The following is a 17,834-nucleotide window of genomic DNA, read 5'->3' as shown; positions in this document are numbered from 1 at the left end:
GAGAGCAGGGAGCTCCAGCCCCCCCTCCAGCTGATTGCTCTGCTGGTGCCGTATTAGCCGAATGCCGAAAAGTGGGGTACCGAGAAGCGGGGCCCTTCTGTAGGGCATTACTGGTGGATTTGTACTGGACCATCCATGCATCATTCCAGTTCATTAGTTGTTCTGTGATGCTTCCCCAATATTATTGCATTATTGCTGTCTGGAGGGACACTCTTGTACTATAGAGCAACAAAAGCAGAACACCAAACATTTGTGGTATAAAAAGTTACAGCATTTCAGCAGGAAGTTACCGGCCATGGACTTGATTAGAAACAACAAAGCAGTATGTCTGTCCGAAACATTTTGCAGACACAAACCTTATTGAAAGTGAGATCGGGTATAATTGTCCAGATACCACTGTGAGCACAAATAGACATGAATGAATAATAAAAAGGATGTCTGGAAGATCCTTTGAACTACAACTCTCATCAGCCCCAGCCAGCGTGGCTAATGACCAGGTGCGATGGGAACTATAGTCCAACAACTTATGGAGGGTCACAAATTCCCCATCCCTGACTTGAACAGTTGAAGTTTTGCCCTGGAACAACATCCTTGGTGTGGGATGACTCACTTGTGGGGATGTGTTTTTCTGCCATGGCTTAATGGTGCCGTAGTTGGCACCCTAGGACTCTCCCCTAAGTTCCAATGGTGGTGTTTATCTCACTTTGGTTCCCTTGGGAAGGAGAGATGACTACAGGCCGATGGTGTTTCTGTAATATTTTTATTTTATTTACAAATATAAAAATTGAGTATAGGTGGGGGTGCAGTTTAACATGCCTACAAACAGTAAATTCCACTGCCCCACATTGGGCTTCCAGAGAGGCAGCTGTCAAAAAGCACTTTCCAGAGTTCACAAATAGCTCTGTGCCTCAGTCCCAGTCAAAAATTGCAGCTGCTATCCTTCTCTCTCTTACTCTCACAGAACTTGCTTACATCTTCCATAGTTTGGTGTAGGGGAGACATGCTGCCTTCCTGAACCTCTCATGGGTTTCTGCTCTTCAGAACATCCGTTTGTATAAATAAGCCATCTTCTAACATTTGGCTCCCACTGAGAGACTATTTCCTGAATATCATGAGCTATTAACATTCCTTTGTCAAGTCCAAGACTCTGGCCAGGTATTGTGCTAAGGAAACCCACAGTGATAATCCTATTCATAGTAATCTGCCAGGAAACAAATAATTATATTAAGTAAAAATAGAGTAAAGGGCCCCTGAGCAGAGGCAGAGTGCATTTATGTCACAGCTTTGTCCCACAGACAAAGTTGGTGAAGGGCCTGGAGTCCTATAAAGACAGGTTGAAGGAGGTGGGCATGTTTTGCCTGGAGAAGAGACTATAAAGAGGTAGTCTAATAGTCATCAGATATTTAAAGGTCTTTCACATAGATTGGGGATGGGGAACCTACTTTAGCCTGAGGGCCACATTCCCTCATGGCTAACCTTCTGGGGGGTCACATGCCAGTGGTGGGTGGGGAGCGGCTAGAGGCAAAAGTGGGTGGAGCAACAAATATGACTCTTACTTTGTGCAGTAAGACTCTCTCATACATCTCTCCATCCTCCACTGGGGTGTGGCCTGGGGAGAGAGGTGTGGCCTGAGGAAAGGGGGCATAGTTTCAAGGGCCAGATAGAAAGGCCTGGAGGACTGTAGCAGGCCACTTGCCCTAAGGTTTTCCCCGCCGCCTACCAGCACAGATGATGGAGCAAATGTGTTTCCTCTTGCTTCAGAGTGTATGACTCAGACCAATGGGTTCAAATGACAAGAAATGTGATGCTGACTAAACATTGAGAGGGAAGTTTTTGTCAGGACCATGGCAGGGAGAGAAAGAGTTAATTCCCCCGTCTACTCTCTCTCTCTCTCTCTCTCTCTCTCTCTCTCTCAATTGTTCAGGCTTCCCCATGGCTGCTATTTACATAACAAACAAACCCTATGCACATGAACGATACTGATGCAATTAATATGATGCTTAGTTTGGCAATGCGAGAGCCACACATGTGCAGACCTCATGGTGCAGCTGCCTGTAAGCCCAGGATAGTGCAACAATGGAAGTGCTGTCTTAATGCAGGCAACCAGAGGAGTGGCTAACGAGCCTAGTGCATGGCCCTAAAGTGGTGCCTACTTCTGTATTGTACTGTACTCTAGGATTGTTGCAGATGCTGCTTTGTGTATACCCCCCCAAAAGAAAAACCACTGGGCTTTTGACAGTTAGAGGTGGTTAGGATTAGGGATCAAGAAGGGAACATCTCATCAGAGGGGCCTAGATTTTGGGGGAGGTTTTGGGATTAGTGGGGTAGGATAGGGACAATAACATCTTATTACTATATTATAACATTTAACATCTTGTATATAATAAAGTTCATTTGGTTTGTTTCAAAATCCCACATGTCAGCTTGGTCAAGGTTGCTACCAAACTAATGTCCTATTCTATACCTTTACCTATACCAATCAAACAGACATATTACATCAGTGGTCACCTTTTGGGGGGAAAGGTGGTGGGGCTGTAGATTGTGGATCAGAGGGCATTATCTGACCTAGGTGGAGGCAGACTTCCTAGGGATTTCCTGATCCAGGTGTTTGGGAATCAGAAGGTGGTAATCCCAAGATTTGTTTATTTATTTATTTATTACATTTGTATACTGCCCCATAGCTGAAGCTCTCTGGGAGCTCTGTGGGAGGAGTGGGAGGATGGGATGGTCTTTTGGTCCCTTCTGGCACTGTAGAAAAATACCCACTTTGCGATATTCAGAGGTTTCGAGTGGAATCCCTCATGCTGGCCAATGAAAGTCTATTGTTGTGACACCAATTTTACTGACAGTCCAACGCCCCTGCCCATAGGACCTCAGGGGGAGAAAGTGGTGGTGGTTTCAGTATCTGTGGGAATAGAACATCTTGCGCTCTCCTGGTATGTTGACCATTGCCAGAGCTGCGCTTGGCTGATACAGCCCAGGTCTTTAAGAAGCCGGAGCAGATCATTGCGGAACCTGACCCCTATGAAGGCATACAGGAAGGGGTTGAGACAGCAGCGGAAGCAGGCCAGGCTGTATGTCACCTCATTGGCCACATCGAGGCGCTTGATGGTATCACATTGACCACTGGTGTGGTTGAAGGCTGAGATGGTCTCAACTAGCATAACGCTGTTGTAAGGCAGCTGGAAGATGACAAAGACCACCATTACGGTAATTAGGACCTTGATAGCTCGGTGCTTCCCAAAGCTGCGGGCTTGCAGCAAGGTCCTGATGGTGATCCAGTAGCAGAAGGTCATCACCAAGAAAGGCAGCAAAAAGCCAAAGATCATCTGAGAGGCTCTGATGCCAGTGCTGAAGGCCAGCAAGTTGTCCGCTAGGATGCTGCAGCGTGGTTCCTGGAACTCAGACTGGTACACACCCCTGTGGACCAGTTCAGGGACAGAAAGGATGAAAGCCAGTATCCAAATGGACAGGCAGGTGACCTTGCTGGCAAACACCCTCTGGGACCGAAGGCGGTGGGCTGAGGGGGCCTGGACAATGGCAAAATACCTGTCGATGCTGATGGAGAGAAGCAGCAACATGCCACTGAAGAAACTCATTTGGCAGATGCAGTGGATGGCTTTGCAAGCAAATGCCTTGAAAACCCAATATTTGGCTGCACTGACAGCCCAGAAAGGGAGAGTCAGCAGGAAGAGGATGTCCGCTATGGCAAGGTTGAGTAGGTAGATGTCTGTCATCGTCTTGAGCCTCTTGAAATAGATGTAGGTCACCACGACCAGACTGTTGCCTGCCAGCCCCACAAAGCACACAAGGGAGTAAATGATGGGTAAGAAAGTAGCACGGAACCTCCGGATCTCATCCTTCTTGCAGATCTCCTCAAAGTCACTGTAGTCAATGGTCGAGTTCTTGTCATAGTCAACAGTGGGCATGTAATCAGGTGTCAAATTCTGCCCCATACCGAACTGGAAGGCAGAAAAAAGGGTCCGTTACCATTTACATGTTGGGTAGTAACATCTCTGCAGCAGAGCTTGGAAAAGTTACTTTTTTGAACTACAACGCCCATCAGCCCAATCCAGTGGCCATGCTGGCTGGGAGTTGTAGTTCAAAAAAGTAACTTTTCCAAGCTCTGCTCTGCAGCATTTGCTAAGTGAGCAAAACCCAGGAGACAATCTTTAGTTAAGGTGGCACATACCTTGGGTGCCCTACCTATGTATATTGGTTTTATTCCAGTTTAACTATTGTGCCTTCCCCCAAGGAGTCCCAGAGATCATCATTTGATGAGAGTGCTCTTAGCCTCCCTTCTAGAACTACAGTTCCGAGGATTCCCTGGGAGGAGGTGATGGTTATTAAACTGCTTTAAGTCTTGAGCTGCTGTATATTCATCCTGTTGGGCCCATATGAGAAGCCATTCATACAATTAGCAACTGCATAACTTGCCTTTTTAAAAAGCAAATAGCAGGAGCAGGGGACCAGATCGGAGGGGGCCTGTGGGCAGGAGAGGGGAGGGTTAAGTGGGATTTGCCCCCTGTGGTCCACCATGCTTGTTATTTATTTCTGAAGAAAAGTTCCCATTTGCACCAATGGAAGATTTTCTTTGAATTCAAATAGCAGGCGTCCCCTCCCCTCATCTGGATCGAGTCTGAAATGATGGCAAAGTGTTAAAGATCTCCTATACCTCCCAGCAACTTCCTGATTTGGTTTGGGGTCCACCATATTGGCTATTTATTTAACAAATTAGCTATGTAAGGGCTAAAGAAGTAAATAACGTTACATCGGGTTTGATCCTCTGAATCCATTTTCTGTGATGGATACTGGAGAACAAGATTTTTTTTCAAGACAGGGATGGTTTCTTTGTGAAGGACATTTTCAGTAAACAACACTGAAGGCATTATTGACAGAAAATGCTAGTTGCAAGCATGTATGTATAGAAACCAAGCTTTCCAGGAATTACATGGCCAAAGAGGGTGGCCCTGTACACAATGCAAAAAAAGAAAGAAAGAGGAAATGCATCACCAAAACAGATGACATAAATAGACACAGATGTGCATACAATCTGCAAAATGCTACTTTGTATTTATTGATGCAAATTTAGAAATAAGATATAAAAATATATTACATCATCTCTCCATTGTGGGGGACAATGCGGCCAGGTGACCTGTGCGCCTGCTGAGTCTGCTGCCTGGGTACTATCTGTTGATGGGCAACTTCAAGGCCCCTCCTTCTCGCCCTTCTTAGGCTTCTTTATCTTTAAATCAGCCTTGGACTGGCCATCCCTTCAGACAGAGGATTGCCCTCTGTAAAATGGGGCACATGGCTTCCATAAGCCAAGATTATGTCTGCGTTATCAACTTCTGTGAACAATTCTAATGAAAATCAGGGGGGGGGATCTTATCTTTAGGAAGGGCTTACCATTTTCAGATGAAGCTATATTTCATTACAGTGGTTAGCATTTCAGAATTGCCACATTTGGCTCTGTGAGATACCAATGAGGAAATTATTATCAGAATATTTTCCCCAAGGCTCACATGATCTATGAGGGATCACATGCAATTGGTTCATTCCTTTTTGAGGATGTCGCCATAGGCAGAAGACATTCTCTTCTTAAGTTAAGGTTTCTGACCCCAAATAAGAGTGCTATGACATGAAGTGTTAAAACCAAATTTCTCTGCCAAAACAAAACAAAATAAAAATGGATTGGGAGATGGGAAGAATATTTCCTTAGCTACTGTCACAGTTAACTGGACCTTGAGCACAATCCTATACATGTCTACTTCAAGTCCCATTGAGGTCAACAGGGAAATGAGTACAGGACCTCAACTTTAATCTTTTTGCAGAAGTTGGTGCACTGCAATGGCTTAGCGACTGAGCTAGAAATCATGAAATTCCTGGTTCAAATCTTATCCCTATCATGAGCTCATCATGAGTAGGTGCGGGTGTTAAACGAGCCACTCTTTCTCGGCTCTTTATCTGTAGTAGGGGCTTAATAACCTTGATCTATTGCCAAGGCCTGTTGTAAGGATAATGTGCGTGAAACATTTTAAGCACCCAGAAAGTGCTATATAAATGTTAAATATAATTCTTAAAATGTTGAGGGGTGGTGGTAGAAATCTTTCAAAAACAAGGACATGTCTGCAGCAGCTGTTTCACCCTCAAGAACATCTTATGAGAGGAGTAGCATTTAAAACACATTTAAAGAAAATACCCCATCCTCAAAGAATCCTGGGAACTGTAGTTTACTCCTCACAGACCTACAATTCCCAGCACTCTTAACAAACTGCAGTTTGTATGGTGTGTATGCAGCCTAATTCTGAATAAAATGCCTGTAGAAATGCCTGTAGAAATGTGTACGAGATAAAATATGTATTAAATATGTGATGAAATAATATTTAAATACACATTCTTGTACAGAATTCATGCAGATTAATGTGGTAACAGGGTGGAATAGTTTCATGAATTGACACATGCAAAATTGACATGGACAAAAAATAGATTGATTTATCCATTCCTAGGTGCAGCAACTTCTGGAAGCAGAGCAATAATTATAATTAAGGCATTATAAATTCGGTCATCATGGTAAATGATAGCACAAGCCATGGTTTGCATGCTCACTTCAAACTATGGTTTCTAATTTAGGTTTACCAGCCAATTGCAAACCATGGTTTGTCAGTTGAGACATCACACCAAACCATAGCTAAGCTGAACATGACGTCTGAACTGAGCCACTCTCTTAAGATAATAGTGAAGAATAAAGCTTTAAAAGGGACTTGTGGTTAAAAATATTGTGTATAACCTTTCCCCCCCCCGCCCCGCAATAAGTCCCTTTCCAAACTTCTCTGTCACTCACGAGTGGCCACAACATGTGTTCTGTGATTCATGCCTCACAATCCCTTGCAACGCCAGAAAGGAAACTGGTGTGTCTGGTTGACATTTATGTTGGAAACTCCAGTCAATTAAAACCATGCATCAAATATGCTATTTGGCTAGGGGCAATGCAGAATGATGAATGTGCCCATATTCAAATGGAAGGGGCAGTTTACTTCAGGTATTAGAGACTGAGAAAAGGCTTGGTTGAGAATGGGGCCAGGGCTATAGAGAAGGAACAGGACTGGTGGGAGGAGGCTTGGAGAAAGCAACAGAGACAACAGGGGATATAAGAAAGCGAAACGGCAGTTGGGGTATTGTTGCAAAAACAGCATGGACAGGCAGTGAAAGAGACAGGGGGGAACTGATCAGCAGTGATTGCTGGAGGGGAAGAGACATGCACAGAGATTGGTAAAGAGGACTGCAGCAGCAGTGAGGTGAGGTGGAGGAATGGTAGGTAAGCAGAGTGTCAAGACAGCAGTGGGTTGGGAGTCAACTGGCCACATAAGCTTTAAAGGGAAAACATCCACACACCTCCTAGGCATATAAGGTTTCTCCTGAAAGCCTTGTGGTGGGCCCAGTGAGCGAGGGCTCCCACCACATCCTGTGGGTGTACCTGAAGAAGGAGCATCGCTCAAAGAGAAGGAAGGAGAGGCAGACCGCCACAATTCCCTCCACCCTTTCCCTTGTGTGTGTGTGTGAGAGAGAGAGAGAGAGTGAGAAAGGGGGGAAATGAGGGAAAGAAAGAGGAGCTTAAGCATCTATGATATTCAGGGTCAGCCCCTAGTCCACAAGCCTTTCTCCAGGATTAGCCAGAGCTGGTTGTAAAATGTGCTTTGTGGTGGTTGCCCAGTAGGGATGGGCAAATCTGTCCATTTCGGTTTCTCCCAGTTTCTCATTTTTCCAGTCCTACAGTTCAGTTCTCCACATTTCCACATCAGTCTGTGATTTTCTTTTTTTTAAAGTCCTTGTGGAGATTCATTAGTATTTTAGAGCAAATTTCTCCTAATGTGCAATTTTGCCTAATGTACACATTTTTGCAAAGTGGTTTCCCCTGAAAATAAAACATCTTTGTATGTTGTTTTCACAGATATGTGCATTTTTATGCACCCTTTACCTCTATATATGCATTTTTGTGCACATGACTTGGCTGGAGAAGTGCACTGCAAAATTTGGAGAAGTGAGAATGATGAAGAACAGTTCGCGTATTGTTTCGGAATGTGGAAATTGGGAAGGTTCACCTTTAAAGGTGAACTGAATCAAATTTCTCCCCCATGGTTATTGCCCAGCATCCATATGCTTACTGTCTCCACTCCGGACAGCTGCTGGTTCCTCAACCCCTCCTTCAGAACTAACACCTGGGCCAAATGTCCTCTTTGTCCAATACCCTCCTTTGCCCAACTCCTTTCAGTTATAGACAAGAAAGGATGGAGGGAGGGAACATGGAGAAGCAGGCTTTAAATGTATATGATGTTCCCCCCACCACACCACACAGCAGCAATGACAAACAGAAGGGCAGCAACCAAAGTACACCAGTCATTTTTATAAGCTTCATACCTGGAAAAGGAGAGGAAAGTTCAAAATGACGACCACTTTCAGCTGTTGACCTAGAGGAGAGAAAAACATTGTAGACGGTTACACAGAACAGAATTACAATTACTCTGATCAGAACGTGGAGAGAAGCCAGAGCTCCACTCAGCCCTGTAACTGAAAGAGTGTCATCTTCCAGCAAAGTTTATCATGTCAAATTTGTCACTTAGATGTACTCTGAAATGCCCAAAAATAAGGCTGTGATGTGTAACATGTTTAAATCAATACAGTAGTAATAAGTAGGGCTGTGTCTAGGGATGGAAGGAGCTGTCAGTTTCTCTTTTTCTGTTTCTCATTTTTAATAAAATCTTAAATGCACTTCTCCACATTTCTGCAGCAATTTGTGGTTTTTTTAAAAAAAGTCCTTTCCATTTTAGTGTAAATTTATCCTAATAAACACATTTCTGCAAGTAATTTTCCTGAATATAATGCCTTTTGTATGTTATTTTCACTTAATATATTCATTTTTATGCACACTTTCCCCGTATCAATGCATTTTTGTAAGTATTCTTTGCTTGGAGATCTGCATTGCAACATTCAGATAAGTGCAAATTTCAAAAGATGCCTGTGTTTTGGCTTTTATACTGTTTCGCAAATTGCAAATTTGAAAGACTTGGCTTTAAACGCAAGCTGAATCCAATTTCTCCCACATCCCTAGCTGTGACTGAGAATTTATTTCTGCCTAGGTGAACAGGTAGTTTTAAAAGAATCTGGTCAAGAAACAGTTTTACTGGATGGCTTCTTTGAAAAGAGGTTGTAGACAATGATCCCCCCACCATTACCAAAGCATACTGCTGGTAGATCCTATGGTCACAGCTGCCACTCCCCCCTGCCCCCCTTGACTCCAGGTTGGAAGTTGTAAGGCCAGAGTTGGCACAGGGGGCAGCAGTTGCTGACAACTATAGTATGGTTACCAAAGCTGGTAAGCATAAGATAGGAGGTTTATATGTCCAAAACTGCACTTTGAATTGTGCCCAGGAGACAAATTAAAACTAAAAATGCGCACACACACATTCTTGAACAGAAAGCTTAGCTCCCAGGGTGTTTGAGCCCATCGCCCTCTTCTTTTAAAAATGAAGTACAATGTTCTTCTTTGAGAGTGAGATGAAGTTTCTCTCTTTTAACAGAACGTAAAGTTTTTTTTATTAACAGTTATAAATACCACCCTGAAGTCCTTTCCTCTGTCTTTTAATTTGAAACATGGGCTTCTCCAAACAGCTGTAAGGCAAGGCAATAAGTAGTGCAGTCAGCTCATTTACACACACACCTTCCAAAAGGGAGAGATGATGGGGATTAAATCTGACCCTCTTCAATCTGGAAGCCCTCTCTCTATTCCCAGATACATGTGCCTGAGCAGAAGGCTTGTAATTATTTAATGGGAAGGGAATTTTACCCTGCACATGCCCAGAAACTTGCTGGCACTGGAATTACTTCCCAAGATGGAGCATTGGCATTAGAAACATGTTCAGAGGATGGGGTTTGGTTCAAGTTAAACCCTGCAGAAAGAAATATTGGAGAGCGAGTGGGTTAGGGAGGGAGAAAAACAGTACTTACCTCTATCCATGGCCTTTCGCTAGCCAGCTGCAAAACCAGAAAGTGATACTTAGTGAAGGGGAACTTTTGTGAAGAGTGATCTTGTGTGAAGAGCAATTGATAGGAACTTCCTTTTATAAGCCGCGTACATAAGCTTTCATATTCTGCAAAGATGAGGCACATGATATGTTGTGCTCAGAGGCTGAGATTTAGCTGCTGCTGCTCCACCTAGGAGGGGCATGGCAAAGCCAGGCCACCTAGACCACAGCCTTGCTGAGGGGTCTCTATAACCTCAGGTGTTTCCTGCTGTACTGACAGAAGGCATTTGGTACAAGTGATAAGGACAGCATTGCCCTTTTGAGAAGAACAATCTGCAGAACAAAATTGTTGCAAGTCATGCTGCTGTGAAGGATGTACACTAAAGAAATGGTCTCTTGCGGTCTCTGAGGAACAGGAGTAGTTTATATTTATGTTCAGATGTGCCCTGCTTTTTCACCTAGAAAGATCCTCAAGCACATTGTTGGCACCAGAGGAAGGCAAGGGGGGCAAGGCAGCTTCCCCCCATCCCCAAATTTAGTTTTCTTTCTTTCTTAGATCTTCTTCTGAGTCCGTTCTCCAGGCCCCCCCTCTGAGGGAGGATCAGAGGGTGGTGACATGGGAGAGGGCCTTTTCAGTTGTGGCTCCCCATCTGTGGAATGAGCTCCCCAGCGAGATGCCTGGTGCCTTCATTGATATCTCTTCAGCACCAGGTAAAGGGTAAAGGGTAATGAAATCCCCCCAAGGTGACATACAGGGATTTGGAAATGGGTGTCACCAGTATGCTCATGACACCCAGCTCTATTTCTTCATTCCATCTGAATCAGGAGAGGCTGTGCAGGGGCTTAGACCAGTCTCTGCAGGCAATGATGGGCTCGTTGAGGGCCAATAAACTAAGGCTCAATCCTGACAAGATGGGCATGCTGTGAGTATGTGGTTGTCCGGTCCAGAAATTAGGGAGATGGCCTGTTGTGGATGGGGTTGCACTCCCTCTGAATGAACAGGTGCATAGCTTGAGGGGTCATCTCAATTCTGAGCTATTAATAGAGGACAAGGTGCCTTCAGTAGAAAGGAATAAATATGTGCAGCTCTGGTAGGTTGGCCAGCTTCGCCTATTCCTGGACTGGGATAGTCTGCCTTCAGTAATCCATGCTCTAACAGCTTCATAATTGGACTATTGTAATATACTCTATTTGGGGCTACCTTCCAAGATGGTCTGGAAGTGGCAGCTGTTGCAGAATACCACTATCAGGTTGTTAAGTGAGGTAGTGAGACAGGGTCACATGTCACCAATCCTTCTAGGATAACAGGACAGGTTCTGTTATGGATTAGTGTCAGATTAAACAACAGGAAGCACAATTTAAAGGAGGAAATCAACAGTTTTCATAGTAGAGGGAGGTAAGAAGTGCGATTCCCCACTTGTTTGCAAATGATCTAGAATTAGGGATGGGCAATGAAATGGCCAAGTTTGCACAATGCAGCATTTTAATTATTCAGGGTGGTGAAAACCCAAGTATCCTATCAAGAGCTCCAAAAGGATATCTCCAACTGTGCACAATTATACACCTTGGGACAAAAAAATCCTAATTGCACATAAACACTGATGGCTTCTGAACTGGAAGTGACTAACCAGGACATCTGCCCTGCTATTTGGGGATGATGAGTAGAGAATAGTTGTACCCCTACAGTGAATGAATGAAAAGTTCCTTCCACAGTCTTGCCACAAATTGAGGTCCCCAACTGGAAACAAGTGTGTTAGGGAGTCCATGAAATCTGAAGATATGGTGGACATGGAGTTTCACCTACTATTGGGGAGCCCATACAGAGTGTGAAGTGGGCCATATTGGTTAAAGCAAAGTAGACCCACATTTAATGTGTTATATTCATTGGGCTTCATGGACTCCCTAACAGACTTGTTTCCAATTGGGGACCTCAGTTTGTGGCAGGATTGTGGAAGGAATTTTTCATTCACTCGGTGTAGGGGTACAGCTCTTTTTTTACTCATCATCCCCAAACAGAAGGGCATGAGAGCAAACAAACCAAACTCTAGAGCAGTACCTGTGTTGTTATGCAACCTACCAGCAAGACAACTGGCCCGCATAATAATCAATAACATTGCATTTGCTTTTTTCACAGCCGTCACACACTGAGCAGATGTTTTCATTGAGCTACCCATCACACCCTCAATATCTCTATCCTGGTTAGTCACTGCCAATATCCTTTAGGAGCTCTTGATAGGCTGCTTGGGTTTTCACCATCCTGAATGATTAAAATGCTGCATTGTGCAGACTTGGCCACTTCATTGCTCATCCCTAACTCTAGATTATTTGCAAACAAGTTGAAAGCACTAGACCTGGTGTGGATCCTTGAGGGGAATCCCACTTCTTACCTCCCTCTACTGTGGGAGGAAGGGTGGGGCATAAATTTAATGATAAATAAATAAAAATATGATCTCAAGGTTACAAGGTGAACTGTGGCAAACTTCTCGTTGTCCAGGAGGAGTCACAGCTGAGGCACTACATATATCTTGGAAGTTACTTGTACCTCCAATTGGAAAGCAGTATCAAGTGATACTCTCCGATTTAGGGAGAGTGTGACTCCCTGCCCCAGACAGGTTGAATATCATTGCCTTAACCCCCCCCCCAATCTTCATCTTTTCAGGACTGAGGGCCAAATTAGGCCTGATGTCCATTGCGTGGATGCAATTAATGTGCACATTTCATGTAGTTAGCAGCCACAGGAAAGCCTAAGCAGTCTAAGAACTGCAAGGAATGGAGAGTAGTTCTCTCCCTGCCTTGAGCACCAATAGGAGCTTCTGAGAGGTGACTTTGGCAGAGAGGAAAGAAATTAAACTCCCTACTCAGCTGCTCAGGCTTTTTACTTGTGTGACTTAAGGGTGGGGAAGAAATTGGATTCAGTCCGCATTTAAAGCTGAATCTATCAAATTCACACTTTCTGGAACAATATGAGCACCGAAACACAGTCATCCTTCAAAATTCACACTTATTTGAATTTGCAATGCAGTTCTCCAACCAAAGAATGTTTACAAAAATATGAGTGAAAATTCACTAATAGGCAAAAAACCTTGCGGTTTAAGAATGTACCTATAGCCCACAGATATTTCTATCAAACTTTAAAAAACAGGGAAATTGGGCAGCTATAGTGAATGCACCAGGGGAGCAGGAGACCTGACCTCCTGTCTGAGATATTGGACTGCCCTACAAATTTGTCAAAATGCAAACACAATTGCAAACATACTTGCTGTGTAGCTTGGAAGAATTTGGTAACGTGCCTTTGAGCAGAACTTGGAAGTAACTCATTAGACATAACGAATTACTTGTAATTTATTACTTTTTTGCGTAACGAGTGGGTAACTTCGTTACATTTTGCTTGTAACAGAACGAGTGGTAATTTCATTACTTTTCTGCTGTAACTGTAACATTTCTGGTGTTACGTTTGGACGTTACTGGGGGGGAAAGCAGGGGAAGTCTTCTGCTGCTGTGATTGGTGGACAAAAGACACGTGCCTTATACTGGGCTTCTGCACAGTGCTCTGTGTTAGGAGGCATGAGGGAGGAAGTGGAGAGAAAGAGAAAAAAATTGCTTAAAGAATGGACAGTGGTGGAGAAGAAAGGAGCGGAGGGAGAAAGCCTGAGGGCAAGGATGGAGGAGGCAGCAGCAGAATGGAGGTGAGGAGCTCTGTGTGTGTGAGGGTTACCAGACCTTTCCGGCTTTCAGGGGTGATTTCTGGACTCACTCCAGATGTCACTCCCCCCGCCACACTGGCCCTATCCCCACTCCCTCCCTCACTGGTCCTAACACCCCCACCCCTACTCTCTTGCCCGCGCTCACTCAGCCACCCCCTCTAGCACACTCCCTCCCTCCCTCCCTCCCTCCCTCTATCTATCTATCTATCTATCTATCTATCTATCTATCTATCTATCTATCTATCTATCTATCTATCTATCTATCTATCTATCTATCTATCTATCTATCTAATCTATCTAAAATGCTACCCTTTTGATTTTCACTTTGTGATTTGTTACTGTATTTTTATTGGAAGTTGTAATTGCTGCTTTTTAATAATGTTATTTAATTTTTGTAAATTGTATTGTTTTTATTGATGTATTTTTATATTTGTTAATCCTTTGTAAGCCGCCTTGAGGGCCTTTTGGCCAAAAGGCGGGGTAGAAATAAACAATAATAATAATAATAATAATAATAATAATAATAATAATAATAATAATAATAATGGCCCCACCCCGCTCGCTTGCCCCCACTGTCTCACCCCCTTCACTCCCTCCCTCCCTCGCTCTACCCCTCCACTCCCCCCCACTCACTCACTTTATATATATATATATTTATATATATAGTAGTAGTAAGTTTAATCCAGGGCCAAAGGCCAACAGCATTATACAAAAATAACAAAAACCAAGATAAAATGTTGGTATAAACACAGTGCTGACCAACATACAGAGTTAAAATGCTGACTAGTAGGGTACAATCAAAATAAAGCTTGAAACTAGACATAACGTTTAAAAACAGAGTATTAAAATTGACTATAGGGTTACACAGTTGTTATCGTCATCAAGTAGCTGTAATCTTTTAAAATTAGCCCTTAACTTCCGAGCAGCTAAAGTAAACAACGATATATTATAAGTGACCTCAGGGTTAGAGTCAGACAATAGTATTTTTATTTTATCCTCTATTGGGGTCAATGTGTCATTAAAGAGCCCAAACCTAAGAAATCTGAGTCGAGCGTTAATATATATTGGGCAAGAAAATAAAATACGGGGAAGATCTTCTGGCTCAGAGGAGCCGCATATGCAGGTCCTCTGAACATTGGGGACATCAGAGAGCCAGCCTTCTCTAACTGCATTAGGCAGCGAGAAAAAGCGTAAGGCTGTAAAGGCATGCCTTAGGGCTAGAGGAAGGGGAGATATAAGATAGAGTGAACATTCAGTATCTGATTTAAATCTCCAGAACCATGGAGCAGCCTTTGAGCTCATAAGTGATAGTCTGTCTACATAATGAGCATGGTAAAAGATGGCTTCCTGAAGGCGGATTGTGTTAGAAATCGAATTGAACTCCCGAGTTGAAATATGGTAATTATGTAACAGGTCCCCTAGATTGCTAAACCACAGTTTAGATGCCAAAGGGTGGGGAAGGCAGAGTTTTAGGAGATTTCCATCCGGAAAAGAATCAAACGATCTAAGGAACTTCAAAAGTGCATGGTGGATATGAGCGGAGATCGCTGGAAGACCGGTCTCCGAGCGCAACATAGCAGCTGATGTTCCTTTTGGTAATGACAAAATACGCCTCAAGAAGTCATTTTGAGTGGATTCTAAAATCTTTATGTTGTTATTTTCCCATCCCCAGACCAATACACCATAAAGTATTTGAGGGACCACTTTAGCTTTGAAGATTTTCAAAATTGGTAAAATCATATTACCTCCTGAAGTGCAGTAGAATTTTAATATAGCTCCTATTGTTTTGGCCACCGTGATTTTTATATGTTGTATATGAGGTTTCCAGGACAGGGTATCTGAAAACAGAATTCCCAAGTATTTGTATGTTCGGGATTGCACAAACTGGATATCTGCCATCTGCCAGCGATGGCCTTTATATCGCTTTCCAAAGACTAGGATATTTGTTTTATCGTAGTTTACTTTTAATTTTTCATTAGTGCAATAAGTTTGCAAACTACTAAGTAACCTCCGTAGACCTAGGGATGCTAAGGAAAGGAGAACCATGTCGTCGGCATAGAGTAACACAGATACTTTTCTATTGCCAACAGACGGTGGGAAAAATTGCGGGCCGGATACAGCAGGAATGACGTTGTTCAAAAATAAATTAAAGAGAAGGGGAGCCAACAAGCAACCTTGTTTAACACCCTTCTCCACCTTTATTGGGTCAGATAAGGCTCCTGTCCTGCCCTCTCTCACCAGAGCAAAAGTGTTGGTATGAAGAGCTCTGATGAGATGGAGCAAACGCGAATCGATGTTTAAATCATATAGCTTGGACCATAATAGATTTCTGTCAATCGAATCGAAGGCTGCGGCAAGATCTACAAAAGCCGCGTATAGATGTTCGGTTGGGCCTGCGATGCTCTGTCTTGCTAAAAAGTAAAGGGTCAAACAGTGGTCAATAGGTGAAGACCCTTTTCGGAAACCTATTTGTTCTGGGTGGATAATCTGATGAGAGTCTACCCAGTCATTCAGTTTATTGAGTAGAAATTTACTATATAGTTTTGAAACTACATTCAATAAACTGATGGGCCTATAGTTAGAGGGAGCTAAGGGGTCCCCTTTCTTATAGATAGGGATAATTATACTATTCTTCCAACCTTCAGGGATCATACCAGAGTCATTGATTCTAGTAAAAAGGCGTGCCAGAAGGGGAGCCCACCACTCAGGGAATTGTTTGAAAATCTCAGGGGGAAGGAAATCTTCTCCTGGGGCTTTCCCGTTTTTTAATGAGTCTAGTAAAATTTTTATTTCATTTGCTGTTACAGGTGGCCATAGTGGCATAATGCCATTGTTTAAGCTAAGAGATGTAATATTATCAGGTGTAGTTACATGGTAAAGCTTAGAAAAGTGAGAGTGCCAGGCTTCCAGAGGGATCTGCGCAACGTTAGAGTTATTGACAGGAGAGGTCCCAAATTTAACTAACTGCCAGAATTTACGATCATGATGTTCAGAAATTGCTAAGATTAAACGCTGCCAGTTGGATTCAGGATACTTAGCTTTTTTTTCCCTTAAAAGGCATCTGTAAGATGCCTTGGTCGTTTTAAAACCTGATAGGTTTGTTGGGTCCTGAATTTCAAGAAGAGTGAAAGAGCTGATTTAAGGTTTCTTTTCGCTGCTCTGCAATCATGATCAAACCAAGTAGAGGGATTAGAGCTATGGGTCAGACCGTTATTATGTCGAGTTAAATAGGGTCTGAGGTTAGAAAGAATAGTTTGGAAGATGGAGAAAAGATCTTGGGAGTCTTCAAGGGCTGACTTGCGCAATGTTTGAAACGGACTACTATTAAAAAGGGAATTACAAGTGGAATTGAGATGTTCGGACCAAGGGATTCTTTTTACAGAGTTTTGAGTACCTAAAAGGGCGGAGAGGGATGAACTATTATTATTAAAAATCTTCAGTCTCAGAAGGAGTGGGAAATGGTCACTCTCAACGCGGGGAACTACAGAGAAATCGATGATATCCCCTAAAAGCTTGTGAGGCACCAAAATATAATCAATTAAACTGGCTCCATGCGGTGCCCAATAGGTAAAGGAGCCTTTTGATGAATCATATTGAGTACCATTTAGAATTACCAAAGAGTGGATTGAGGCCAGATCACTTAGCAGAGGGCCCTGAGAGTTTGATTTTTGATCTTGTAGATCATCATAAAGAAGAATATCATGAGTTGAAGGATCATGATTAGAAGTGGTAATATTATAGGGCCAAGAATTACCGATTCTGGCATTCAAATCTCCACAGAGGATTATTCTATCATTTGGGAATTTGGTCTCTAAATAAGATAGAACATCTTCCAGCTTGGCCCATAGATTAAGAACATCATCAACAAAACTTAGCTTGGGAGGGAGGTAGACATTAATACAGATTATATGGACGGACCCTAGGCCTTTTATCCTCAGCACCAAAACATTAAGTGGGAGAATTGTGGGAATTAAATCAATCAATAAATTTTGGGCCTTTAATACAAAAGTTGTGAGGCCCCCACTAGGGCGGCCCCTCCCCATAGGTTTTAATGCTAGGGTAGAAAAGGAAAGATAATCTGATAAGTTCATAGTTGTTAATGATGATG

At 43.1% G+C, this 17,834-nt stretch overlaps 1 protein-coding gene across 1 annotated transcript; it reads right to left on the bottom strand.

Annotated features, from left to right (window-relative positions):
- Nucleotides 1–753: 753 nt before the first annotated feature.
- CCR7 (C-C motif chemokine receptor 7) lies at nucleotides 754–10,110 on the bottom strand. Its single transcript, XM_061588958.1, has 3 exons — nucleotides 10,006–10,110; nucleotides 8,419–8,468; nucleotides 754–3,962 (listed from the first exon to the last, which is right to left on the bottom strand). The coding sequence occupies exons 1-3, from the start codon at nucleotides 10,013–10,015 to the stop codon at nucleotides 2,874–2,876; spliced, it is 1,149 nt and encodes a 382-aa protein (XP_061444942.1). The 5' UTR covers nucleotides 10,016–10,110; the 3' UTR covers nucleotides 754–2,873.
- Between the last annotated feature and the right edge of the window lie 7,724 nt (nucleotides 10,111–17,834).

Source organism: Rhineura floridana, chromosome 11, assembly GCF_030035675.1.
Source record: "Rhineura floridana isolate rRhiFlo1 chromosome 11, rRhiFlo1.hap2, whole genome shotgun sequence".
Lineage (NCBI taxonomy): Eukaryota > Metazoa > Chordata > Lepidosauria > Squamata > Rhineuridae > Rhineura > Rhineura floridana.
The sequence above is the reverse complement of the archived record's forward strand: the minus strand, read 5'-3'. Positions and strand labels throughout refer to the sequence as shown.